We start from the raw sequence: 26,938 nt of genomic DNA, 5'->3' as shown, positions 1-26,938 counted from the left end.
CTCTGTTCCCCCCCGCCCCATTATACTGATTTTCTAAATTTAAGTGTAAGGGTTCCAAATAGAGATGTCAAGAGGTCTGTGTGTTGTGTTGACATTTTAATGTGGGGAATCAGTGAAACGCATCTAAGTGATATTGTCCAGGGATTTGGTAATTAGATTTTTTTTCTTCAGTCTTGGTGTGAGCTAGCTAAGCTTACTTGGATAGCTTCAACCTGATTTATACATCCCGGAGAACAGGATGGCAGAGTGGGCCACTGCTCTGGGCTGCAGGTGATGGACTCCAGGTCTGAATGTGCGTTTGCATTGAAAACAAAAACTCAATGCAAATACAAAACTAGTACAGCAGGCGAAAGGTTCTGGTTGCCTCTCTGTTCTTGCTGTGCTGGTTTTCTGTTTGCAAGGGATTCTCTTGTGTAGGAGAGCAGTCCAAAGCATTGATGCTTCTGCCGCATCCATTCTTACCACTATTTTCTCCTGCATGTATAAATCAGGAGGCTTGCCATCCTCCAGGCGAGGTGTCCTCCTGACCTTCATGCTACAGAGATCAGTTCTTCTGGAGGAAATGGCAACTTCGTCGCTGCTGAGCTTCCTCCCCTACCTAAACTTTGCCCTCCCCAGACATTGCCCCAAATCTCCAGGAATTTCCCAAGCCAGAGTTGGCAACCTTAAAATCTGGTTTTTCTTGGTGATCAGAAGAGACACTTTCCTTCTCATGTCTTCCTATCATAGACAAGGCCTGGCTGAAACAGGTAGAAGGTCTGAGTTCCAAATTAAGCTGTGCTGGAGGGTTATGGTTTCCAGCCCTAGGTTGGGAAGTACTAGTAGATCTCTGGGCGGGGGGCGGGTGTTAAAGAAGGGATGGACCTCAGCCAGAGGTGGGATCCAACCAGTTCTCACCACTTCTCTAGAAGTGGTTACTAATTTTTTCTGAGTGCCGAGAAGGGGTTACTAAAGCAACCTCCCTGCCCAATAGGGACTGGAGGTACGTGTGTGCGGCAGCGCCACTGTTTGAATCCCACCACCATCGGAACCTGTTATTAAAATTTTTGGATCCCACCACTGACCTCAGCAGGATATGATGCCGTAGAGTCCACCCTCCAAAGCAGCCATTTTATCCAGGGAAACTGATCTTGATCACCTGGAGATCAACTGAAATAGTGGAAGATCTCCAAGTATTGAGGGTAGAGCAGGGCAGTGAAGATGACAGAAGGTGTTGTGTGAAGGAAAAGTTTCCTTCTTGCCCTTCTCCTGGGTGAAATCAGCAACCTTTAGCATCTTTTAAAGACAGAAAAGTGGTCTTGGAAGTACCCTGGATGCACAGACAACCTTCCCGCTATTTAAGCTTCCAGCAGTGACCCGCCTCCTCTGGCTGTGAGTCATTATGAGTCTTTTGTGCCCTCCCCAGGCTCATTGAGCAGCACTGAGAAAGACAAAACTGACATGAAAATGGCCTTCATCGCAGAGCACCTGGGCCTCAGTTGGGCAGGTGAGTGCCACGCTGGTGGGGAAGGGCCTTACTGGGACATGGTAGGATAAGCCATATTGGACTGTAGAGGCTGCTTTTTCAAAATCTGGGCTGGGAAACTTGCTGGGGCTTTGCCTAGCATAATACCCAAGGACTGTGTATGCCCAGACGCCAAAAAAGGGTTTCAGGCACACCAAGGGAGTCTTAATATGCATTTCAGCCTCTATGATTAAAAGGCAGTAAGACAGGTCTGGACTGGTCAGGCAGGGAGCTTACTTGCCTGTCTCAGCTTCTTCAGTTTGCTCAGCAGAACAGTCTTTTTGTCCTGCTGCATGTCACAGTGTTGAACGCTCAATATTTTGTTCGGTTCTGATTTGTCTCATCTTCTATGAGTTTATCTCATGTGCTGTTTCAGATTGTATTTGCAAATCTGTTCCAGTTGTAGTTTGGTAGGCAAGGTATGGATAGATTTTAAAAAATGCATCTTGGTTATTGTGCTCCCCAGCTGGTTCAATCTTTCACATGCCTGGCCCTCCCAAAAAAGTCCTGGGGTTGCTCAGAGGAGCAGTCTTAGCGGTGGAGAAATAGGCCAAGTGTTGTGTGTGCAGGGAATTGATGTGTGTGACTAACCCTCTGTTGTGTGTTCCTGGCCTTCTCCCCAACTCTCTCCAGAACTGGCCCGGGAACTACAGTTTGGGGTTGATGACATCAACAGGATCCGTGTGGAGAACCCCAACTCTCTGCTTGAGCAGAGCATGGCTCTACTGAACCTTTGGACCAGCCGTGGTGGGCAGAACGCCAACAGTGAGTGTTAAGGAAATCACTGCGGGCACATGGGCTTGAGCTGTTTGGCCTGACAGATGCCACAGGGCTTTACCTTCACAAGGTCCCCAATTAACCCATAGCATTTGTTGGGAAGCAGCCAACCCGCCCTCCCCTCTTAAGTGGAAACTCCCTCACTGATGCCCTTTGCACCCCCTTCATGTGTTCTGTGGTAAATTGAGATTTTTTTTTTTAGAGAACCACTGTGGTGTAGTGGTTAAGAGCAGGTGGACTCTAATCTGGGGGACTGAGTTTGATTCCCCACTCCTCCACATGAGCGGCGGATTCAAATCTGGTGAACCAGATGTGTTTTCGCACTCTGACATTCCTGCTGAGTGACCTTGGGCTAGTCACAGTTTGTTCAGAACTCTCTCAGTCCCACCTACCTTACAGGTATCTGTAGTGGGGAGAAGAGAGAAGAAGAGCTTTGGATTTACATTCTCCTTTTCTCTCCTGTAAGGATACTCAAAAGAGCTTACAATCTCCTTTCCCTCCTCCCCCCCACAACAACCACCCTGAGAGGTGGGTGGGGCTGAGAGCTCCAAAGAACTGTGACTAGCCCAAGGTCCCCCAGCTGGCATGTGTTGGAGTGCACAAGCTAATCTAGTTCACCAGATAAGCTTCCACAGCTCAAGTGGCAGAGCCGGGAATCAAACCCGGTTCTCCAGATTAGAGTGTACCTGCTGTTAATCACTGCACCACACTGGAAGGAGTTTGTAAGCTGCCTTGAGTCTCCTTACAGGAGAGAATGGTGGGGTATAAATCCAAACTCCTCCTCCTTCTTGTCCATTATTTTATTTGGGGGTTTTTTCAACTAAGAAAAAAAGGATTTCAAAGAAACTTTAAGATAAAGACATTTATGTTAGTTAATGTTACTACCCTTTAGCAGCCACAGAGTAGAAAGGCAGGCTGTTGAAGAGAAGTTCCATCCACATGTGTAGCTTATGTTACTCCATGTCAGTCTCAACTGTAGTCTGATCCTTCCCCAGGGACTTTGTATGCAAACACAGAGGATGCTTTTCTGCCCTTGCTTGATTCAAAATATGATGCCTCCTTGAAAAAAGGAAAGCCAGGTAGAAGCTGACCAAAACCAGAGGCCAATCCAGGCACTGTGAAGTGGCGCAGAAATTAGTAAGAGGCCAGCCCCACTGCTGGTTGCTTTTAGTACTTTTAAATATGTCCCCAACTCCCTTCACCCTCCAGAAAGCAGGCAATAGCATTTTGCACCGTTGGGTGCTGTCAAGGGCAGCCCACAAAAGACACATTCTGGTAGTCAATCCTAGAGCTTGCACTTATATAGCTATACAAAGTGTATTTGTTGTGCTACTCCTTGTTACTGATCAGAATTTCTACTTTTAGTCCAGGAGTCTTCTTTGTATGGGTAATGTGTCTCCCTCTTTCCGTTTCTGCAGTAGAGAACTTATACACAGCTCTGCGTAACATTGACCGTGGTGAGATCATCAACATGCTGGAAGGCTCTGTACGGCAGAGCCGCAGTCTGAAAGGTGACAAACGCTACCCGCATAGGGACTACTCTCTGTCACCTTCCCAGATGAATGGTGAGTTGCTGCCCAGACGTGCTGAACTATTTCAGTCGTGCCAGATCCTTGCCGGTTCCACTGATCCTGGAATTGTGTGTGCAGGCTAGGCCTGAGCAGGCTTTGTGAGCGTGGCTGCCCCTCTTTCCGGACCTCTGCTGTCTCTCTAGCCTGTTCTTTGGTTCCTGAGATCCACTCAGCCACCAGCTACTGCCTGCTAACTTTCCCTGCTGGAAGCCCCTTCTTCTGCTAGTCTCAGCCAGAACTGCCCAGCTCGGCGGAATGGACGAAATGCACAAGGTTGTGGGATGCCGAGGTGTGATCAGGTACTGCGGTGTGGTTTGATAAGGAAGAAAGGGAAGGGAAGGGTGATAAGTGCAAGTGAAGTTGCATTAGAAAAAGCTGTCTAGTATGGGCTTTCCGGGTTGTATGGTCGTGTATTCCAGTAGCATTCTCTCCTGACGCTTTGCCTGCATCTATGGCTGGCATCTTCAGATCCTCTGAAGATGCCAGCCCCAGATGCAGGTGAAACGTCAGGAGAGAACGCTACTGGAACACGGCCATACGACCCAGAAAATCCGCAACACCCTTGTGATTCCGGCTGTGAAGGCCTTTGACCAATACAGTAGCTGGGTCTGCCAGTTAATCTGAGCATTTACTTGGGAAGGAGCGATGATGCTGTGGCTCTTATGCCAACAAAATGATGCAAGAAGGCCTGCCCAAGACTGGAGGTGGGAGAGTGTCTGTGTCGCTGGGGCTGCGTTGTTCCTCCTGTCGCAGTCAGCCAAACTGCTGTCTTGAGCTTTTCTTGTGGTACGAATTGTTGGGAGAGTGGAAGCCTTGTGTACGGTTGGCCTGGAGCTCAGCGAAGAAGAGCAGAGATAAGGGCAGGGCAAAACCAAGAAGCCCAAGAAAGAAATGGTGGGGAATGGAGGGAGAAGAGTCAGAGAAGCAAGTGGGGAAAGCTGAGCTGGAAATTGCAGAAAGGCCTGTGGTGGAACAGAGAGAAACGGAAGAGTGCGCAGAAGGCCATTGCTTTCACATCCTGGACTAGATGGATTCTGGTCTGATCCAGCAGGCTAGTTCTTATGTTCTTATGCCACAGAGTGCAAAGTGGAAGGGGGCTTGGGGGAGGGGGTGTAACATGGTGGGGGCAGAAAGAACAGTGAGTTGGGGAAAGGTAGAAAAGAGGTTGCTGAGAAACGGAGGCCCAAAAAGAAGTGTGAGTGGGAAGAGAAAAGGGGGTAACAGAGACCAGGATGTGTCCATCCATGTATTGATGGATAGCGGAGAGCAAGCACATAGAGTGAGATGCAGAGAAGTCGCATGAGTTCAGCAAAGAGTAGATTACAAGGAATGCAATAAGTTCCAACAAACCTGTTTTTCCTCTGTGGTTAATGAAACAACACATCCCCCTTGAGTTGTCTGGAATTGTGCCTCTGTGCCTTGAAAAGCATGGGAACTCTTCAGGACAGGAACGTGAGTTTGAGTGTTGAGTGGGGCCCTCTGTGCAGACAATGGACATTGACAGGGGCTTGAGTGGAGATGGGGGCAGGAGCTGGGCCAAGAGGCAGAAGGTGGCCTTGTTGTGGTCAGTGGTAGATTCTGGGAGAGGGATGCCTGCAGTACGAGAGATTTCTGTGTGGGTTAGTGGGCGCTGGTTCGGCAGGGCAACGCCGTGGTCTGGAGTGGTGTACAAAGGTGTCCCAAGGTGCACTGGCTCTTTCTCTCCTTCCCTTCCCACTCCCAGTATGGTCCGCTCTCTTCCACGTGCTGTCTAGCCATGGGGGGTTGCAAGTTCCTCCAGAGATGGCTGGCCAGTAGGTGCCTGTCACCTTTGTCTTCTGGCCTCATCCTGACCTCTCTCTCTCCTCCTCCTCCTCCTCTTTCTCCTCCACTGCCTGTCTCCACTGTCTCTGTCTTTTTCTCTTGTCTGAGCTGAGTCATCTGAAAGCTTCTGCCTTGCTGTCGAATGCATGATGCGCCTGACCTGACCTGGCATGCCTTTCTGAGCGGCCACAGCTGACTGTCTCTCCTTTGCCCTTTGCTGCCGCCCCTTTCCTGGCTTCCTTTCCCTGCCCTCCCCCAGCTGCTCTGATGAAACAAGAAGGTCTGCTCCCCAAGCCTGCTAATTTCCAATCCTGCCTGGACTGATTGGCTCCCGGAAGGAACACCCACCAATGCCCCTCCCCGCATTGCTGAGTAGGCAAAGTCCTGCAGGCACCCAATGAGTTCTGCTAAAGTCTGCATGGAGCAGAGGTGGCCCTAACTCTAACTGCATCCGTGCACTGGGGGGGGGGGGGAGGAGGAGGTTGCCCTCTGAACCTTTGGCTGTTTTGTTTATTCAGTGTCACCAGTGCGTACTCAGAGGTGTTTTACAGAGCTTTATGCCCCAAGGAGCTTACAGTCCCAATCTCGAGACAGTGAGGATAACAAAGGGAAAGGAGAGGTCCGCATAGCAAAGGATGGACGTGAGCAAAGGCAACAGTGACATCAGCTTGGGAACTGTGCAGATGGAAAGGGGGGAGGAAACCAGGGAGCCTTTGAACTTTGCAGTCTCTGTCCCACTCTGTAACTGAACCTGGGATGGGAGGCATAAGTACATCCACTCACATCCATCCTTTGCTATCCTTATCTCTCCCTCCCCTTCCCAGACCTGAGCCCTTTGGCAGGAATGCAGCCAGGGGTTGTGCTACGAACAGGGGTCCTGCCATCTCAGGCTTTCTCCCCTTTGTGACCTGGGTGCCCTTGGCAGCCACAATGTGCCTTACTCGTATTTGCCAAATAGCCAGGCGTTTCCAGTGGGAGCCCTTTTGGGTGCAACAATGGATGTTTTTGGTCACAGGAAGTGCCAGACGACCCTTCTGCTGTTTTTGCTGCCAAGGTCAAGACCCCTTTGGGGAGTGGCCACCGATTGCAACTTTTTTGAGCAATCGGTGTGAACAAACTCTGGCAGACCAGAACCGCTGCCAGAATGACAGGCCAGGAGTAGCGTTTTGCTTTAGGTGCGAGTGCAGTGAAGGAGTGGGCTGGCAATATGCTTTGGGAAGGCAGAGTGCAGCAGAGAGTTGCATCATGCTCAGAACTAACTCAGCCCAAGTCTAACAACGGGATGGACAGGGGAGGAATTGGGAGCGCTGTTCCAGGCAGGGGCGTAAGGCGCCATGGTTCTTATATCCTATGCCTCATGTCTCATAAAAGCACAAGGGCTCGAGCCACTGATTCCCCAGGTTGCCAACTCACCTGGAGGGACAAAAAATGTCCTCTTCCTTTAGTAAAAGTATACCGGGATGTTATTTACCAGGAAATGATGTCTACCTGATGCTATGAAAAGTTTAATCTCCCCATTTAAAGGGACAGGGCGTTTCTCCCCAGGCCTCTAGACAACCCTGCAGAAGAATGTTTGGGGTCAGAAAAGATGAATAAAACTAACAAGCACCTCTGCAAGGGCCAAAAATTATGCCATATGGAAGAGAGCTCTGGATGTTTCTGCTTTTGTTCGAAAACAGCTGCTAGGGGGCAGCAAATGTGCTTCCTCCCTAAAAAAAATATATTCTCTCCAAGCTGCCATACCCCATCCACCCATGGAGCTGACAGAATCTTATGATCAGGAGAATAGCTCGGGGGAAGAAGGCTAACCCCCACCCCCACACAAACACCCCGGCCACGGCTGCTCTGAACAAATTGGCAGCTCTCGACAGCTGCTTTAAAATCAAAATGTAAACATTAAGAACTATTGTAGATATGCTCAGTCATGTCTGGTTGTTTTCTGCCTGGAGAGCCCTTAGTCAAGATTTCTGGGTTTGGTTTCTCAGTAGCCAGGGGTCTGCAACCTGTGGCTCTCCAGATGTTCCTGGACTACAATTCCCATCAGCCCCTGCCAGGGGAAAATTCTTAGAGAGTATGAGGGATTCAGGAGAGAGTGGAGAACTGCAGATACCAGTTCTTAACCATTCTGCAGGAGAGAAATGGAAATGGGCGGAGGAGAGAAATCATTCAGTGAAACAAATCGTCTGGCTGATCCTGAAGTCTATAAAATCAAAAAGAAAAGTCAGACCTTTCACACTCCAAAAGTCATTCTTTGGAGTTTGTTAGAGAATTTAAACGATCTAAAGAAACGTTCTGTAATGATGACGACGCCAATAATAATATTGTTGGCCTTGAGTAATTTGAATAGAAAAATAAATACATTTTACAAATAATAGTTTAAAACATGTCAGGGGTTGCTACCTGAAAGACTTTTTAATGGTTATTGATATCAAAGTCTTAAAGGGAGTTTTCATACGCAAAGCTTAAAGCTTTGGGGGGAGTATTTATTTCCACCAGTTCATTCTGTAATGCAAATATAAAACCTTCCATGGCCAGAATGCTTATTTGTGTTACAAATGCCTCTCCTCCACTTCTGTTCCACATTCATGACAACCAGGCATTCACATAATAGTATACACAAGGGTGGGCGGTGCAAAGAAAATGTGAGCCTTCGGTATGAAAACATTAGACATTGTGGAGTTTTGTTTCATTGTTAGGTTTTATTTTCCTTTTTCCACTCCCGCCAGGCACTTCCTGACTGGCCCCCAAGCAGCAGAAGTTTGTTTCTAGTCCCTTCCAAGCCCATGTCAGGAGAATGGTTTTGCGGAGCAATGTAGAGCAAGGGTTTCCAACCTGTGGCCCTCCAGATGTTCATGGATTATGATTCCCATCAGTTCCCATGCTGGCAGGGGATGATGGGAATCATAGTCCATGAACATCTAGAGGGCCAAAGTTGGAGACCCCTGGCGCAGAGCAAGGGACTAAAGAGACATGAATCCCACTTCTGGTTCCCATTTGAAAGCAGCGGTTTAGATTTTAGCCCAGCAGGGTTATGATGCAGAATAGACAGTTCCTTTCTGTAAACTGATGCCTCCTTGGGGCAAACTCTATTTGCTAGCTTTGCCCTCCCGCCCCGGTTATATTCATTTGGAAACTGGAACTGGGATCTCTTAATTTACAAATGTGTGGGTCACCCCTACCCCCCACCCCAAGGGCCGGGGCTGCGCGTGCTGCCCTCAGTCCAGCGTGTCAGTCTGTCGCCCTCTGTCTGCCCATGCAGGTTACGCTTCGCTGCAGGATGAGCTGCTCTCCCCCGCCTCCCTGCATTACGCACTGCCCTCCCCGCTGCGTGTCGACCAATACTGGAGTGAGGTGGCCATCATGGATGCCATCCCCATGGCCGCCACCGAGCAGGACGCCCTCATGGAGATGTCCGACATGCAGGTGTGGTCCTCGGGGCTCACGCCCTCGCTGGTGACTGCCGAAGACTCCTCCCTGGAGTGCAGCAAGGCCGAGGACTCGGATGCCACGAGCGAAGGCCGGTTCCCGGGGCAGCACCTGGAGGATGCGCATGGCCCTGACCCGCTGGGCTCCATGGACCTGGTTGAGGACGACACAGTGGATTCAGACGCCATGAATGGCCTGATGGACACACTAGAGCAGGAGGAAGGTCAGAGGTCAGAGGGGAGGAGGCCAGATGGTGAGCACCAGGCGGGGCCGCGGGGGGTCCAGGTTCCCATGGTGAAGTCTCTCTCATTTCAGGCCAGCAGAGGGTGCAGGCCCGCATCACGGATTCGCCCACAGTCAGTCGTGTCATAGACAAAGGCAAAGACAGGTAATGAATCACCTTACAGGGTCAGCAGGGGTAGGAGGTGGAGGCTTGGAGTGGCAGGAAGAGGAACAGATGATGTTGGTGGAGGGGTAAAACCCAGTTTAAGCACACAAGTTGAGAGAGTGCCCCAAATCAGCATCTAAGACAAAGTGCAGGGAGAGCACAAACAGACGTTGCACTGGACTGACCTGTGGACACTGCTGAGGAAAACTCAGGCCATTTAAAAACACTCGGAAAGGCATGGGCAGGGGACAAGAGCGCTTGGTACCACCGTGCTCTCGTGGCATTTTAGGTGGCCTAGCTTCAGCTGTGAAATGGTGGCATCCGCAGGGCCAACCCATGGATGTTGTAATATCTAGTTGTGCCCTGGATCTCCTGCAGGTGGGAATTCTGAGGCTGTGTCACCATCACAGAAAACCCCTGGCTCAATCCAAAGGTAGCAGCTCAAAGAGCAGGGGTTTCCCAGAAGAGTTAGATATTTTGAGCCAATATGGGGTACTAGTACTGTACTCACTTCATGAAGTGAATGTAAGCATTGAGGCACGCTTTCAGGAAAGAATTTGCAAGAATTTACGCCTGCCCAGTCCCTTCCTGAACATTTTAAATGATTTCTCCCTATTTGAGCTTCAAAACCGGAAGTGACCTGGGGGTGGAAGTGATCTTATTTTTAGTCAAGAATTGGCAGGTGCAGGTGGAGTTAGTGGGCAGAGGCATTAATTTTGGAACATGTATTTTCCAAGACAGTGTGTTCTTCCGCCATAAGACTACAAGGAGGTTCAGGTGAGAGCAAATGCTCTAGTAAGCAACCATCTCATACAGGCAGTGGCGGAAGATATTTCAGGGTAAGGGAGTATTTGCCTCCTGAAGGCTGGATGATCAGCTGCCATTTCTAGAAGAAGAGTTGGATTTATATCACCCCCTTTCTTTCCTGTTAGGAGTCTCAAAGGGGCTTACAATCTCCTTGCCCTTCCCACCTCACAACAAACACCCTGTGCGGTAGGTAGGGCTGAGAGGGCTGTGACTAGCCCAAGGTCACCCAGCTGGCATGTGTTGGAGTGTAAAGGCTAATCTGAATTCCCCAGATAAGCCTCCATAGCTCAGGCGGCAGAGCAGGGAATCAAACTTGGTTCCTCCAGATTAGAGTACACCTGCTCTGAACCACTAAGCCACTGCTGCTCCTAGACCTGTGGTGGCGAACCTTTGGCACTCCAGATGTTGTGGACTACAATTCCCATCAGCCCCTGCCAGCATGGCCAATTGGCTATGCTGGCAGGGGCTGATGGGAATTGTAGTCCATAACATCTGGAGTGCCAAAGGTTCGCCACCACTGTCCTAGACTGTATTCAAGGGCTGCCCCAACATAGAGAACATAGCAGCAATCCTAGTAGGGCTTGTCATGGAAGGCAAAAGTCAAATCTCTATTACCCAGATCAGTCTACTGTGTGTGTGTGGTGGGGGGGGGGGGCGGGTGGTGGTGGAAGGGAAGAACATCTCTCCAGTTGGACCATTACACTAGATCAGTGAAACTCAGTGGCTTGGGACCCCCATGTAGCTCTTTGACATGCCACTTGTGGTTCTTCCCATGATGTGGTACCTGCCCCATATTTCAGGAAGGTCAACAAGGCCCATGCTTGGTGAGGTTTGCAGCTGGCTAGTGATTCTCACCTTGAAACAGCTGCCAGTTGGGAAACGGGTGAGCTGTGAGCCTCCTTGAGGGGCAGGCCTCGTGGCAGAGATAGAAATAAATGTGGCTTTGCGGTTGATAAACTGCAAACCACAAAGTGAAGACCACCACAGGGCTAGAAGCCTGGGTGATTTAGTTTGCTGGGATGCTCACGTCAACCATTCCCAAGCTATAATCCCAAGGATTTGTTGAGGGAAATCTTTTGGCAGTTGATACGCAGCAAAATTGACAGAAGTTCACAAGGCAAAGAGGCTCACATTGTTAGGCGGGAGTTACTGCTTTTGGCCACATAAAGGTTTTTTGCCATCTTTGCCCCATGCAGGCCAGACTGCGGGAGTTGGGGGGCGGGGAGCTTCCTATTTTTTAAAAAGTGCTCTTCTGCTTGTCTGCATTGCATAAAGAAGCCAGGAGTTGTGAGCCTCTCTTTCTGTCCTTGGTAAGCAGGCTCAGCGACTGGACGGTGGAGAGCACCTTCATCTCCAGTCTGTCAGATCTGCCCAAGGGAGTGTCAACCCCACCGTTGCTGCGACAAGCGATGCCATACAAAATGCGGGGCCGGGAACGGGAGAGGCCGGAGCACATGCGGATTGACTCGTCAGAGGAGAGGGAAAGCGCCCCACCGCACAGGGATTGGGGGTTGCAGCCCGGGAGACGACAGGGCCTAGCTAAGTGGCTGGATGAAGCCGACAGTAGCTTCTTTGGGCAAACACAGGTAGGAGAGTGCAGAGCTGCTTCACATCCTCCTGTTTCCTCCCACAGCAGCCCAGGTACCAAACAGCAATGTGTTGTTCTTAAGAAGCACCATTAAAGGTCCTGGGTTATGGGCATATGCAGAGCAGTGCCTATGTTGGGATTCTGGCCGTGTGCAGAAGAAAATGTAGGATGTGATAATGACTGGACATATAATTCAACTTCCTGAGAAATTCTGTGTTCATTTCTAAAGGTGAGCAAGGATCTAGCCCAGGGGTCTGCAACCTGCGGCTCTCCAGATGTTCATGAACTACAATTCCCATCAGCCCCTGCCAGCATGGCCAATTGTAGTTCATGAACATCTGGAGAGCCGTAGGTTGCAGACCCCTGATCTAGCCTTTGTAGATGTGAACATTTGCTTAAAAATGTGTGGGATGTCTCTGTAATGTCTACTAGTGCCTCAACTTTTCTTTTAAACAAAACTGACATATTGATAAGTCAACAGTCAAGCCATATGGGGAGTGGACTGATGCCTGTAATTAAAGTTGACAATTCAAGTGGAATAGCAGAATCAGAACAGGAGGCACAACAGTTCAGTGAGTTTGCCACGTGCGATTTGGAAATCCAGTTTACGTCAGCACCATTTTCTTTCTGTCAGCTCCTCGAGGCCACTTCTTCCCCAGCTGTATCATCACAGGGTTTTTTGAGGCCTTTAAAAAAAATCTGCAGTTGCATTGTACAGTTTCCCAACCTATGGGTCAGGACCCCAAAGTGGGTCACAAAGTCTCTGAAAGTGGCATGCAGACCAGCCCTCTCTAATGGCCGCCCCTGCCCTTCGCATTGCTCTCTTTTGTATCTTGGAAACCAAGATCTGACCCTGGAAACAGGATCTTCCTTGTCGTGCATCAGTGGATATTTTTCTCCCCTGCATGTACATGTTGATCGAGTAAGAGATGCCCTGATGGTTACGGGCTAGTTGGTTCTTAAGAACTTAGGGAGGATTAGAGAGCATAATGGAGGAGAGGGTGGTTAGACAGTAAAATCTAACTTCCATATGCATGTTGGAATACCACTTGCTTGGGGTTCATAGTGGGGGCAGCTGTGCCCTTTGTGTGATGTCTGGTGGTTTCTCAAGAACATCTGGGCAGCCACTGTAGAAAATGGAAGGCTAAACTAATGGGTTGCTAAGATCATCGTTTGCCTGGGGCTCCAAAAAATCTTGGGCAAACCCTGGATGGGTCATCATCCCAAGTAAATTTGGACTTGTGGGTCACCATACTGAAAAGGCTGGGAACCAATGTTCTGTAACACAGTGTCATTGCAACAATTTATTAACCCAATCTATTCATTCCTCTGAATTCTAAGCTTTTTAAAAAAGTCACTTGCAGTATGTTGTTTGCCCAGGCGTGGATATTACTGGGAAGCAGGTTTTTCCACACTCCCCTTCACTATCATTATACTTTAATCACGTCCCGTGGTTCTCCCTGTCTTTCCTGCAGTCTTTCCCAAATCTGTTTTGCTGCACTGTTTTGGGTAAGGTTACGACAAAGTCTGGGTGGCCACCGTATGTGCACAAAAGCCTGGATCATCCTGGCCTTGTGTCCATCAGCGCTGTTTTCCCTGACCATAGATTTTCAGGGTCCCCAGTAGAGCTGTTTCACATAACCTACTATCTGGTCCTTTTTACAATGGAAAATCTGGGCACTAACCTGGGACCCAGCAGATTCTCTACCATTCACTCACAGCCCCTCCCAAAGGGATGCAGCCACAAGTCAGGAACTTTGGAGAGGTGTTTTTTTTTTTAAAAAAAAAGACGCTAATAGCAGCTACAGAAAAGAGGAATTCAGACGATGGTTACAAGAGACTGTAAAACCCCTTTCCCCTCCGCCTGCCAATGTTAGTTTTTCCCAGGGAATTTCTGTTTGCTGGTGGAGGGGTAAGGAAAGTACCCAGGCATTAGCTGGGTGGATATAAACTTTACCTAGTAGGGAAACTATCCGCTGAGTGGTGGAGGGGGCAGTGGGGGGATTCAAATAATTTAACAACCAGTTCCGGTGATGGGATTCAAATAATTTAACAACTGGTTGTATACAAGCACCATTTTAACAACCGGTTCTGCCGAAGTGGTGTGAACCTGCTGGATCCCACCACGGGGGGGGGGGGGGGGGGTGTGCGTTGTGCTGGAAAAATGGACTGAGGGAAACAGTAAAATATCCATCCTGCGGCCCTGATCTGGGTTCTCCCTGCTTGGCAGCTGTTACTGTCTTGAACTCAGCACACACAATCAAAGAGAGCCTAGCCATGAATTCCCTGCACCATGGTTAGTTTGGCCTTTAAAGTTCTTTACAAAGAACCTTGGGAGGTAGGACGATATTGCACAAGAGGCCGGCAGCGATGAGGCTGAGGCTGCAGTAGGGCAGGAGTTCGGCCGGTCAGGCTGCTCCACCCCACCAAGTGGATTTTTGCTTGGCTTATCCTTGGCATCCCCGTCTTGCTGAGTCCTTGTCTGGAGGGGAGGGAGGCGCAGAGGCCTGTCCTGTGCAACCTCTGTGCTCTCTATTTATATCCCGCTTGGCCAGTCCCTCCACTCGCTTCCTAATTGGGTAGCGCCCGGTTCTCCCCTAGAGTCCGGCAAGGCATGGAGGGGCCAGAAATAGAGCTGCTTGGGATGCCAGAGGGTGGTGGGTAGCTGTGCTGGGCTTAGGCCAACAAGCCTGCTCTTCACTGGCTAGCGCAGGGCTGGGCAGAGCTGCTTGCCACTCAGAATCGTGAATGGCCAGGAGATTTAGATGAGGTTTCACTCCCAAGCCTTTATAGCCTTCCTCCACCCCTTCAAGAGCCACAGCCCGTTCTCTCAGGGCACGAGGGGTTTTTGCCAGGGACAAAGCTGAACTCTCGGTGACTTTGACAAGGCCCTTCTGCTGTTCCCTCCTAGCTGGAGGCCGTAGGGGGCAGGGAGGTTGGCCGAGTGCCTCCAAGCAGCTGGTCCTGGACTCGGCTAAAATTACAGCAGCCGGTCTCGTCCTCTCCCTCCCCAGTTCCCAGTCAGGAAAGTGCTCCTGCCACCAGCCCTGGGCAGTGCTCCACTGTGATGAGGGGAGGCAGGTCGTAGGCTGGGGTTGGATTGGGTGGGGACGGCCAGAACTGGCTCCTTAGAGTCTTGGGATCATGTGGGGCTTCCTGACCCAGCTGCTCATTAGCTTGGTCCTGCTGGGATTTTTCCTGGTCAGTTGCCAGAACCTTCTGCATATTGCCCATGGCTCCGTCCGTTTCGTGCTGAAGCACATCCACCGAGAGCTGGACAAGGAACTGGGCGAGAGCGAGGGCCTCAGCGACGATGAGGAGGCCGTCTCCACCCGCGTGGTGCGCCGGCGGGTCATTGTCCAGGTACCCAGCACCTCTCGAGGACTCAGCCACCTGAAGACCTTCCTAGAGTTACCGGCGAGGCTGTCCGGTGGATGCTCCTTCCTCAAGGAATCCATGCGAGGCTTAGGGGGGGCTGTCAAGATCCTGGGAGAGAAGGGAGAGCTGGCTTTGTCCAAAGAGCTCAGGAGACTGTATTAGAAGCCAGGAGACCACAGAGTTTTATGGGATGGTGGGACTTGCACAGCCTTGTGGTAGAGATGTCCATACTTGACTCCCAAGTCTATGGGCTCCCCAGTCTTTGCTGACTGTCTTCTTGTTCCTTCAGGGCAATGAAGTGCTGGATATTCCAGGGGAACAAGTGACTGAGGAACAATTCACTGATGAACAAGGCAACATCGTCACGAAGAAGGTGAGTCATTTGCAGGGGTGGTCTTCAAAAGCCTTTTATGCTGCTACATAATAGCCTGGCACAGGTAGCTGTTCGCTTAGGGGTTTTCACCACTGAAAATGGTGCTGAGTTGCATGCAGATGTGGGCTTCTGTCCTCCAGAAATTTTTTGCTTGCTGTGAAAACAGTTATTGTGAATCTGCTGCTCCTCACCACGGCTCAAGAGTATGTCTGCATTTGTCCATATTATCCTGATAACAAGGTTGAACTAATATATAGGGACTTGTCCTTATGGTAGATTGGATATTTGAATCCAGGCTTTCCTTGGGTTCCCTGAATCTAACATGGTATCCACTATACCATACTGAACTCTTTGGATATTGGAACCCAGGTTTTCCCTGGATTCCCTGAGTCTAGCGCGGCATCCACACACCATACTGAACATCACTTTTGTGGTGAGGAGGCAGTTTCTCCCAGGACAAATCACTGAATGAACTTGTGTCATTTTGGCCCTTAATGTGTGTAGGGGTTGTGGATCTTTCTCTGTAAGACATATTGTAGCTCACTACAGTTGTCTTTTTCACACACTACAGTTGTCTCTTTCACACACACGCACACACACACACATATTTTTACCTCACTTTTCCTCCAAGAAGATAAAGATGGTGTCCATAAATCTGCATTGTGAACCTTGTGAAGTCAGTTAGCCTGGAAGAGAGCACCTGGCCGAAGGTTGTTTCATGACTGAGCTGGGATTTGAACCAGGTTTCCCCCATGCTAACTGACCATTATGTGACATTGAGCCTCTGGAATTATTCTCCATCCAAGCACTTTTTGCTATAGTCTGTATAGCAATTGGCCATCCAATTGGCCATCCAATTGGCCATGCTGGCAGGGCCTGATGGGATTTGTAGTCCATGAACATCTGGAGAGCCGCAGGTGCAGACTCCTGGTATAGGTGAATATTAGGAGGGCTGGTGGAATGGAACAGAAGGTTCCCCAGTGTACGGAGGAGAAAATTGGCTGTATTGAATAGCATTCAGTTGAGCCCTGTACTGTGACTCTGTCACAGTACACTGGGGTGATCCTTGGCCCAGGCGGTTGCACGGTGCCCATCAACCCAAAAGGCTTGTGCAGAACTTATCATGTGTTTGTGCCTCCCCAGCCTGACTCAGATAGGGGCAATTTTAATGATTCTGGGGCTCTGGGAAAAAGTCCAGGATGAGGCCTCATAGTCACTGCCACCCATGATGAGGCCAAGAAAGGGGTGGCCTTCACCCATATAAGGTGAGAGGAACCATCGCTGTTGCTGGAAGCTAGCAGCCCAAGCCCCAAATAGGGCAGGGGGAAATGACGGCAGGAGCACCCTTTTTCTTGTTCTTCTCTACTCTTGTTTGCTGGTCTAATGGCCATAATAATAAAACTGAAACTGACGGCAGGAGCTTGCTCTTTTCCCCACTCATGGGGGAGGGGGAAGGTAGGCTATGAGTGATGGCTTCCCCAAGCATGGTGTCCAGGGCAACTACCTCCGTTATGCATTAATTAAGAATGGCCCTGGGCTCAGAGATGTCTGTTTGACACTCTTAATGGTACCCAGAATCCCTTAAACAGCTGTCATGGGTAGAGTAGCCTCCATCCTGGCTCAGATTCTGTGGTCAGCTACACTGGCCATTTAGTTGAGCTGCAGGAATTGGCAAGAGCCAGGTGAAGAGAAGAGAGGGCAAGTTGTGTCTGTAGTGTACAGGTGTCAAACTCGTGGCCCTCCAGATGTTATGGACTACAGTTCCCATCATCCCCTGCCAGCATGATGGGAAGTGTAGTTCATAACATCTGGAGGGCTGCAAGGTTGACACATGCAGTAGTGGGTCAGAGGAGGAATTCCACACTTCCCACGGAGTGTTAAAGCTGGCAAAGTTGTATCTGGGAGCAGGGAGGACACCAAGGGGGCCAGGAGAGGAGGCAAATATGACCCTGGAAATGTGTTTTAAAATATGAAGAGAAATAGGCTTCAGTCAAGGTTCCAAGGAGGACTTCTTGATGGGCCCCTCTGATGCCTTGCTACTGAGCTAGTAGCTTTATAGATTTGTGAATGGGCATACTGAGGCAAGCCCCACCCCTAGAGATTTGGGGAAGGAGGAGACGTTGAATGCTGTTGTGGGTGATCCATTGCTAGGGTACAGAGGCAAAGAGCCTCAAGGTCTTAGCTGTGTGGAGGTAATCTGGTGCCAGGACTGAATGCATAGGGGAAGAGGGGAAAGGGTGGCCTTTGTGACATGCTGCCAAAGGTGCTGCTCACAAGAAACTTGCAATTAGAACTGCAGAGCTGCAATAACGTTCCCATTTCAAATTTCAACCCAGCTCACATTCATCCGTGGCCTTTAGATAGCTGCTCCCTCTCTGCCTTAATCCTACCACAACTTTTGCCATGTGGGCTTAAAAATACTCATCTGCCTCAGAGGAGTGTTGTAAAAAGTGAAGCAAGATAAGGCATATGAAATGCCATTTTATATTGGTATTCTAAGAATTTGTTTTAATTCACCATGGATTTACCATTGTGGATTTGCTGTGAGATAAGGGGAGGTGATATAAAAGCATGCCAATAAATAATTAGAATGCCTAAGAGTTTTTGAACACTCAAAACCCACTATATTTATTATTGTTGTTATTAAATTCTGATAGTGGACAGCGCAGGTAGTAAGGATAAGCATGTGTAGCTTTAAAGGGGGCTTGGACAGATTTATGGAGGAGAAGTCGATCTATGATCCTCCTTAATCTGAGATTGCAAATGCTTTAGCAGACCAGGTGCTCTGGAGCAGCAGCAGAAGGCCATTGCTTTCACCTCCTGCATGTGAGCTCCCAAAGGCACCTGGTGGGCCACTGTGAGTAGCAGAGTCCTGGACTAGATGGACTCCAGTCTGATCCAGCAGGCTCTTTCTTATGTTCTTATGAGTAGTAAAGTTTTCTTGGAGATACACACAGGCAGTGGTGGGATTCAAATGATTTTACAATGGGTTCTGGTGATGGGATTGAAATAATTTAACTGGTTGTTTACAACACCATTTTAACAACCGGTTCTGCCGAAGCAGTGCGAACCTGCTGAATCCCACCACTGCTGGGGTCAAAGGCTTGGCAGCAAAGGGTTTGAAGAAGAGGCTGGAAAGCCATATCACATGGTGGTTTCAAGAAGGATTTCAAAGCTTAGGGCACAACAAAAAGTACAGACAGAGTCATTCAAAACTCCAGGAGACTTGGAGGCTGCTTTTAATTTTTACCCATCCATTTCAGATTATCCGGAAGGTGGTACGGAGGCTGGACACCGACAGCATGGGTGATGGGCGGCAACACGAAGAGGTGATTATCATGGGCTGCTTATAGAAATCTGTAGAGCTTGGGAGCCGAGATTGAGTGCTTCCTGAAATGTGCCACTGGGCAGTGGGAGAGTGCAAGCAGCAAGGTATCCAAGCCCCATGGGTGATGGTTCAGCCCCAGGGCTCTGGCTGCATCCTCCCTGTCTTCTGTTTCCTGCTCCACCTACATCTCCCTCCTCCCCTTTCCCCAGTTCAGACTTTTTACTGCTGCACTGTCACTGGCCTTCTGACTTCCTTCTCCTTGTGTTTCTCTGTCTGTCCGTCTGCACGCTGCCACCCCCCTTGTGGGTTTGTCCGTTACCGTGTCCCACTTTGCTGTTTCTTGCTGCTGTTACTCAGGAGGAGGCTCAAGGGAGTGTCCCGAGATCGGAGCTGCTCGGGGGCAGGATGGGGGCTCACATAGTGAAACGAGCCAGCCTGAAAAGGGGGAAGCAGTGACACCCCTCCCCCCCTCGAGTGGCCTCTTTGGAGGTAAACACCCCTTTGTTCTTACTAGTGGCTGGGAAGGGAGGGGTGGGAGTAAGTGGTGGTAACACCTATGAGCTGCCTCTCCTGGACTCAGCCTTGGAGTGCAATCTTTTGCCCCCTCCCGTCCAGAAGGCCTGGCCAGACTTCTTGGTCCTACCTCGTGACCATTGGCAGTGGGTCTGAAATGTTTGGAATGCAACTTGCAGACAAGCAATGTAGTCAGTTAATTGAATTAAGAAGGTGGCCCCATCCACTGGACATTTCATTTTTAAAACAAGGATTGGAGAGAAATTATAAGTGGCAAGCACCATTTTTACAAGGGGCCGTCTTCCTTCTCTTCCTCCCAGAGAGAATACTTCTTCCAATAATATCTGTTGTACCATGAGTGAGTCATCTCAAACAACAGAAACATACTTTTTTTCTTTAGAACTACTATTTTTATTTGTATTCAGATTTATGCAGATGGCATTAGTTAATCGACTGAAATCCACAAAGCCTTAGCTGTAATATCATTCTGTAGCCACCTCATCTCTATTATGTGTCAGTCTCTTGAGAACTTTGATTACAAGTCCCTAAAAGAGTGTCCTCCAAATGTTTGGTAGATGACTTTTATCTGTATTAAGACTGGAGATGTTCTTCACTCTTACACCCCAAAACGTTTATTTTTTGAGGGTAAAAGAACATTCCACCCCGTTTCTCTGCGTGAATTGCAGCTATGTCTGGATCTCCTGACTGGCATGCCCAGAGCAATGATTCATGCAGAGATGCAATATCCAGCCTCAGTGGGGCATAGATAAACTGGGAGTGACTGATGGATCTGGTCATGCTGCAGTATCAAGGCAATGCCAGAGCAGGAGCAGAAATTCTTCTGTTCGTCTTTGGGATCACAAAAGCTTTTGATTTATTATTTAATTTCTTATGGCAAACCCTTTGGGAATGACCGTGGGGAATGCAGCAAGCAGAGGATTAGAGGGCCTGTGTGCAGGGCTGTTTCCTGATCTAGCTCAGGGGTCTGCAACCTGTGGCTCTCCAGATGTTCATGGACTACAGTCCCCATCAGCCCCTGCCACCATGGCCAATTAGCTGCTGCCGTGTGGACTATGTATTGGACCAGGTTGCCTGGGGCAGGTTGCTCTCTCTCCCTTTCCTGTCTTCAAGAGGGGGAGTCCTGACCTGACCTGTTCAAGAATGGGGAGATAGGTAGCGGGGGTGGGGGGTGGGTGGGGGGGGGAGAGTAAGAGGGCAACTGATACATCTTCAGGAAATTATGTCTACAGTCTAGGGGGGTGCTGTACACTAAAGCTTAAGAATATAAACATCTTGCTGGATCAGACTAAAGATTCACTTAGTGTGACATGCAGTTTCCTTCAGAGGAAAGCCAATAATAGGGCAGAAAGGCAATATCCTTCTTCAACGTGGCTCCTAAAATGAGAGCCAGCATGGTGTGGCGGTTAAGAACTGGTGCACTCTAAGCTGGAGAACCGGGTTTGATTCCCCGCTCTGCCACTTGAGCTGTGGAGGCTTCTCTGGTGAACCAGATTAGCTTGTGCACTCCAGCACATGCCAGCTGGGTGACCTTGGGATAGTCACAGTTCTTCAGAGCTCTCTCAGCCCCACCCACCTCACAGGGTGTTTGTTGGGGGGGGGGGAGGAGGAGGAAGGGAAAGGAGATTGCCAGCCACCTTGAATCTCCTTACAGGAGGGAAAGAGGGGATATAAATCTAAATTCCTCTTCTTCTAAAAACAGCTGTTACCAGCCTCTGAACATGGTAGTTTCAGGTAAACTGCAACACTTCATAAATACACCCAACCCCCTCTTAGCCTGTAGGCATCTCCAAATCTCCAGGGGTGCCAGTGAACATCTGAAGCTGTTTTAACACTGGTATCATACCAGTAGTCAGTTCTGACTGGCAGCAGCTCCAGGGTCTCAGGTGACAAAGATCTCCCCCATCTCCTGCTATCTGATGTCCTTTAACTGGAGATGCCATTGCCATTGACAAAAACACCTTTACACCTTTCATGTGTAAAGCAGGTGATATGCCACTGAACCATGACTTTCCCCCCCTTCTCAAACCCAGAGCAATTGGTAGGATTGGGGCCCAGAAATCACTGAGTGGAGCGGGGATAGTAATGTGAGCACTGGAGGCCTGTGGGTTTGTCTTTCCCCTAGGAGTCAAAGTAGTTTCCTGGCAAGGGCCTGCATTTAGGCATTGCTCAGAAAGGAGGATCCTTTGCAACTATAAAATTGCAATTCAGGTGGCTCCAACCGTGATTCTTGTATTGTGGGTTCTCAGATATATGAAGAATCAGTCCTTGCTGATCAGTTCCAGGGATAATGTGGCTTTGGAGAAGAGGAACAGAGTGAACCACCCTCTTGACTGCAAAAGCTACATCTTTGTTTCCCCTGCTGATCTGATCTGAAAGCCACAAAATATTTTTTTCTTTCCCCAGGAAACCTGGTTTGGCCACAGTACGGCGCAGCTTTTTTGGCTAAATTGGCTATCAGAGTCTGGTCTTGAGCTCTTCCACAGGCTGTCAAAATTCATCTAAGGCAGGCTTCCTGGGTCTTTAACCCTAGCCACATTTGACAGTGCACCTTCCCCCCACTAAGATGGGAGAAGCAGCTATTGCTAAATTTCTCCACTCTTAATAGAGTGATTGAAGGACCCGAAATATTAGGTTGACATCTGGTGATCTTCAAAAACTTCCCGTGCCCTTCAATTAGTTGCCTTGGCAGGATTTGCAGTCCAGTAAAATCTGGCTTCTTTGGTTACTGCAACAGCATGAGAGAGATGCGGCCACTGCCGAGCTTCTGCCTGCATGCAGATTGCGGGGGGTGGGGGGTGGGGAGGCTTGACTCTTGAGCCTTTAGAGACTGCACAGAGGGCTGGATCTCAGCAGGAGCAATCGGTGCACGGCTTCCAGAGCTGCAGGGAAGAGAAGCCAGGCCAGCTGCACTTTCCTGCAACTATTAGAGGGTCAGTCCTCCTTGCACTGTTTGGGAGCTGGCAGTGGCTTCCCTGTTTGATATTTATGTGTGAATTTGTGTGTATGCCATTGTCAGTCTGTGTTGTCATCTCAGTTGCTTCTTCCTTCCACACTGGAGTCCCAAGGCTGAATGTTTGAAACAAGGGCTCATTCCACACATGCAGAATAATGCACTTTCAAACTGCTTTCAATGCTCTTTGAAGCTGTGCGGAATGGCAAAATCCACTTGCAAACAGTTGTGAAAGTGGTTTGAAAATGCATTATTTTGCGTGTGCGGAAGGGGCCAAGGTTTCCTTTGGAGACCCCCAAATATGCCATTCCTTGCCCGTCTTGTGTATCTGTACTGGGGAGGGGGTGCATGGGGAGAAGTGCCTCATTTTGCATTGCCAGATCTTTCAGTGCTGTCACTATCTATTACCCCACATATATATAGATGAAGTGGCTTGTCACACATAGCTGTGGCTTACTCCCTTATTGCCCTTACCAGGACTTTCCATTACCACCCCTATCTCATCCACCGTAGCTCTGTTCTTTGCAGTGGCTTTTTCCCATAGTTTTCCATTCAACCTGGGGATTCTCCCACTGCAAAACTTCCCCAGCCAAGCCATCCACTATTTCCCTTACCTGCCGCTTCTCTTGTGGCCTGCCGCTTTTTTCTCTCTCTCTCTTTAAAAGAAAAGGAAACCCTTCGGGTCGCTCTGGTGACCGAGAGCAGGAGGAACTGCTGTTGTGTGGGCAGCGGGAGGTGAGAGGGGCAAGCAAAGCCAAGGCAAGCTGAACACCGAACAAAAATCTTTGCTTTCTCAGCAAAGAGAAAGGAAACATTTCACTTTAAGAAGTTTTGGAGGCCACAGGACTTCTCTGATCTGTGGCGCAGTGAGTTCAGGAGAGGGGAAATGTGTGCGCAACCAAGAATCTGGCTTGAGGGGAATGTGCACTTATTTGGGGGCAGACCACAAGTGCATAAAAGTGTATCCTTCAATTTGACCATCTTCATCAACAGGTCTGGCAAGGTATCATCCAAGAAAACAGGGTCTTAATGAACAGCCACACAGGATACTAAGTTTTCCCCTTATCCATCATTTCCCTCCTACAAAAAGCATCCATGACTGCTATTCTTTCTTTGTTGAATGGAATGTAAATCTAGTTCAGGAGGTGGAAAGCATTTTTTAGGGACAACTGATGGATGCCAAATGAATTAAGGTCCCCTCACCACCTGCTGGTCCTCTCCTGTAAGTTCCCACCCTTTCAAAATCTCAGCAAATGTGGTTTTAAGTGACACACCATTCCCAAGTTAACATGTAGAGGGCCTGAGTGTGTAGCGTTTGCGGTAGTTAATAATTTGCTTGCCCTAACTAATGCCATTTTTAAAACTACAAAAATTAAAAGTGTGTTCGCCTGCCAGTCGGTCACTTTATCAGTAATGCGAATAGAACGCCTGGTTGTTTAAGGTTTCCGCTCTTCCTGCGCTCTCGGTTTGCACTTCAGCACATAGCTGAAAGTATGGAAAGTGTCTCTGTAAAGGGTGGCAATTCTAAAGGGCTGGAAATGTGGTTTAAAAAAGGAAGCTGGGATTCTCAGATCTGTGACGCAAGCACAGTGCTACAGTGCAGATTTTTTTTTCCGGCTCTAACCCAGTCCTTCTCTCTCTCCACCAGGGCCTCACCTCAACACCAACCCACTGACTTCCACCCCCCTTGAGCCCTCCACATGGCCAGGCGAGTGAAGCTGCAAGCTCACCAGTGCAGAGCTGGCTGTCCATGATTCTTTAGGTTAATGGCATGATTTCCGTATGAGACATAACTTTACTGTCCTATTCGCATGACCGACTGACTGCAGACGCATGAGCTACAGTTCTTCCTCCTGACTCGAAGCCTGGACCAGGAAACCCAGGAGGGGGGGAAATGCAGTTGTGGGGGGGTGGGGGAGGTCCTTTCCGAAGCCCCTTCTTGACGTGACGCCTTGGCCTCCTGGGAAAGGAGTAAGCTGGACAGAGTTCATCGGCCATCCCACCCACCCCTGCGCAGCCCTCCTGCCAGCTCTGTGCTCGGTTACGCTACGTCCATCTGCTGTGCCCGAGTGTCTCCAGTGAAGAGCATCCAATGAAGGTCTTCAGGCCCAGGAGGCAGGAAGCAGCCGAGGGCCACCCAGGACCCCCTCCTCCCTATTCTCACCTGGTTCCGATGGAAAGTGTAACCTGGACAGTTGCTCAACCTTGTGTATATGATATGAACAGATACCTACTATGCAAACACAATTAGGGACGTTCGGCAGGATTGCGTTGGCTCAGCTCCCTGGTAACCTCCACAAGCCACCAGATGCTTGTGGAAACAGAGGGGGGAAGAGCTAGGAGTTATTGGAAGCCGCCTCCTAGGCTCATCTCTTACTCTCTCACACACAAACACACACAGGGTGGTAATTGGGGGTGGGGGTGGGGAATGAGATGGGGAGAAGGGCTAGTGTATCAGTCTCTGCCAACCCTGCGTGTCTGCAAGGCACACTTGCATTCAGTCCCTAGGGATGCTTCTCGCAATTTGGCCCCGGGCTGGAAGAGCGTAGCTGTTTGCTTGCGCCGACGCCCGGCTCCACCCAGCACAATCTGTCGCTCAGGAGAGGTGCAGAGTTCTGTTGCTACCTTACCTGCGCTTCTGCACCAGGGAGGTCCCGAAAAGGGTCCTCCCACACTCAGCACAGACATGGCATCTGCCAGTTTTTCTTGGACCACTCCTAGCTGGGGAATAACAGAACCCGCCCCCCCCCTCCAACTTCCATGATAAGTAGTAGCCAACAGGGTATGTGGTGCTACTCTCTGTTTTTTTCCCTACCAGAGGATGGGCCCCCCACAGCTGGGACTCACTGCCCCATCCCCATCTCTCGGTGCTTGGAGAATCCTGCCTTTCCCGCGCCCCTGTCTCTTTCCCAGGCACGTCTGAACCCTGGGACAGCTGCCCTGAGCAATATCTGGGTCCTTTCTGGTGGTGGCTGTGCCAGGCATGTTCAAGAGATGGCGTTTGCTCCAGGGTAGCTGGGGCAGGGGAGGGATGTTGATTGGTTGCCACATGCCCACTTTCTGCGACAGTCCCTGGACCTAGAAGAGATGTGAAGTGGCCCCTATTTATTGAGAGATGCACAACTTTTTCCAACTCTTGTCTCTGGGAATTTGCCAAGGCGGCGTCATCTAGAAGGGAAGGGCACATCGCTGTTAATATTCCACATATAGATGCTGCCAGCAGCCCCAGGGCGGCAGTGGCATCCCCAGGCCACTTGGGGCTTGACAAGCATTTACACCCCCAAGCGGAGAAGAAAGGTGGGGGGGGGGGATGCCAGCAAGAGCTGGAGGTGGAGCCATTCAGATGGTGCTGGGCATCTCCCCAGAGAGAAGAGCTGCCCCAAGAGGACACGCGGGGTACAGAGCATCCGACCCCTTGTCCCCCCCCACCCCCATGACACATGCCCTGTGCAACCTCCCCCCGCCTCCCCTCCAAATTGCTGACACAGCATTGCCATAGAATCTTAGCGTGGGCTCCCCCCATGCTTTGGCCTCCTGTAGTGCGTAGGAAACTGAGCTGTGAACTGCGCCCACTCGCCTGCCTGCTGGGTGCCGCTTTGCCCGCTGATCGCTAGTAGGAGCTGTAGGGGAGGGTGATGCCTAGAGAATGCTGCCGTCTGCACTCTAGATGCTTTTTAGAGGTTTTGAAATTACTTTTAGTTCCTTTTTTATGGTTATGAAAAGACGAGCCTTTTGGCTCCTCCTTATTTCCCCCCCCCCACCTTACCCCTCCATCCCTCACCCCAATGTATAGACCATCCTCCTTTGTCCACCAGCTACCAGAGTCCGACTTAATAAATAAATCAACACCAACCAACATAGGCTCTGATGCTTCTTCTTCTTGACTGGCTTCCTGATGTCACTTGTTTGATCATTGAGTCAAAGCTCAGCCATTTTCTTCACCCTGCATTTACCCCATAATTTAGGTGTTGTCGATCCAGTCGTTTCCCATGAATTTTGTCTACACATTCCAAACGTTTCTGTTCAATTCGGTCCGTTTCATCTTGTTTACATGGGAGGCAATTCATTCTGGGAGGGGGAGGGGGGGGGTTCATGTCTATCATGACATGGGGAATTATTACCCTATTTCTCTCTCTCTCTCTTTGCACAGATGCTCTAGTGATGATGCATTCTGTCACATTGCTGATGCAGCCACATGACTTAGCTCAGTCTGCCCTGATGGGTCACTGCAACCATGCGCCATTTTTGAAAAACTGTCCTCATTCTTCCATAAGATTCTGTGATGTGCACTTCTAGCTGAGCGCCATTTTTAGTGCACACTGGATAATCTGTCAGTTGTATATTCAGTGCATTTCCCTTCAGGCCCTTTGAATTTGGAAAAGTTTGTACTCATAATGGCACAATCTGCCATGTTGCATCTCAAGCCAAGGTGCAATCCACCATTACCTCGGCAACATTAACTTACTACTTATTCATCCATTTGCACCAGCACTTTATTAATAGTCTCATTC

General features: G+C 49.6%; 1 protein-coding gene across 5 annotated transcripts in view; it reads left to right on the top strand.

The window, feature by feature from the left end:
• ANK1 (ankyrin 1) overlaps positions 1–26,283 on the top strand; it is a 179,662-nt gene extending 153,379 nt beyond the window's left edge. For 3 of the 5 annotated variants that reach the window (XM_048511972.1, XM_048511971.1, XM_048511974.1), the window contains 10 exons: positions 1,406–1,486; positions 2,138–2,269; positions 3,700–3,846; positions 8,915–9,304; positions 9,397–9,469; positions 11,595–11,862; positions 15,532–15,615; positions 18,879–18,944; positions 19,301–19,432; positions 24,076–26,283. In XM_048511972.1, coding sequence (XP_048367929.1) covers positions 1,406–1,486; positions 2,138–2,269; positions 3,700–3,846; positions 8,915–9,304; positions 9,397–9,469; positions 11,595–11,862; positions 15,532–15,615; positions 18,879–18,944; positions 19,301–19,399 — 1,340 coding nt within the window. In that variant the 3' untranslated portion in view covers positions 19,400–19,432; positions 24,076–26,283. Of the gene's footprint in view, positions 1–1,405; positions 1,487–2,137; positions 2,270–3,699; positions 3,847–8,914; positions 9,305–9,396; positions 9,470–11,594; positions 11,863–14,456; positions 15,228–15,531; positions 15,616–18,878; positions 18,945–19,300; positions 19,433–24,075 lie in introns of those variants that run through there. The other 2 variants (XM_048511973.1, XM_048511975.1) reach the window with 2 other exon arrangements.
• The last annotated feature ends 655 nt before the right edge of the window (positions 26,284–26,938 follow it).

Source organism: Sphaerodactylus townsendi, linkage group LG12, assembly GCF_021028975.2.
Source record: "Sphaerodactylus townsendi isolate TG3544 linkage group LG12, MPM_Stown_v2.3, whole genome shotgun sequence".
Taxonomy (NCBI): Eukaryota; Metazoa; Chordata; class Lepidosauria; order Squamata; family Sphaerodactylidae; genus Sphaerodactylus; species Sphaerodactylus townsendi.
Note: the sequence above shows the minus strand (reverse complement) of the source record. Positions and strands in the feature narration are given on the sequence as shown.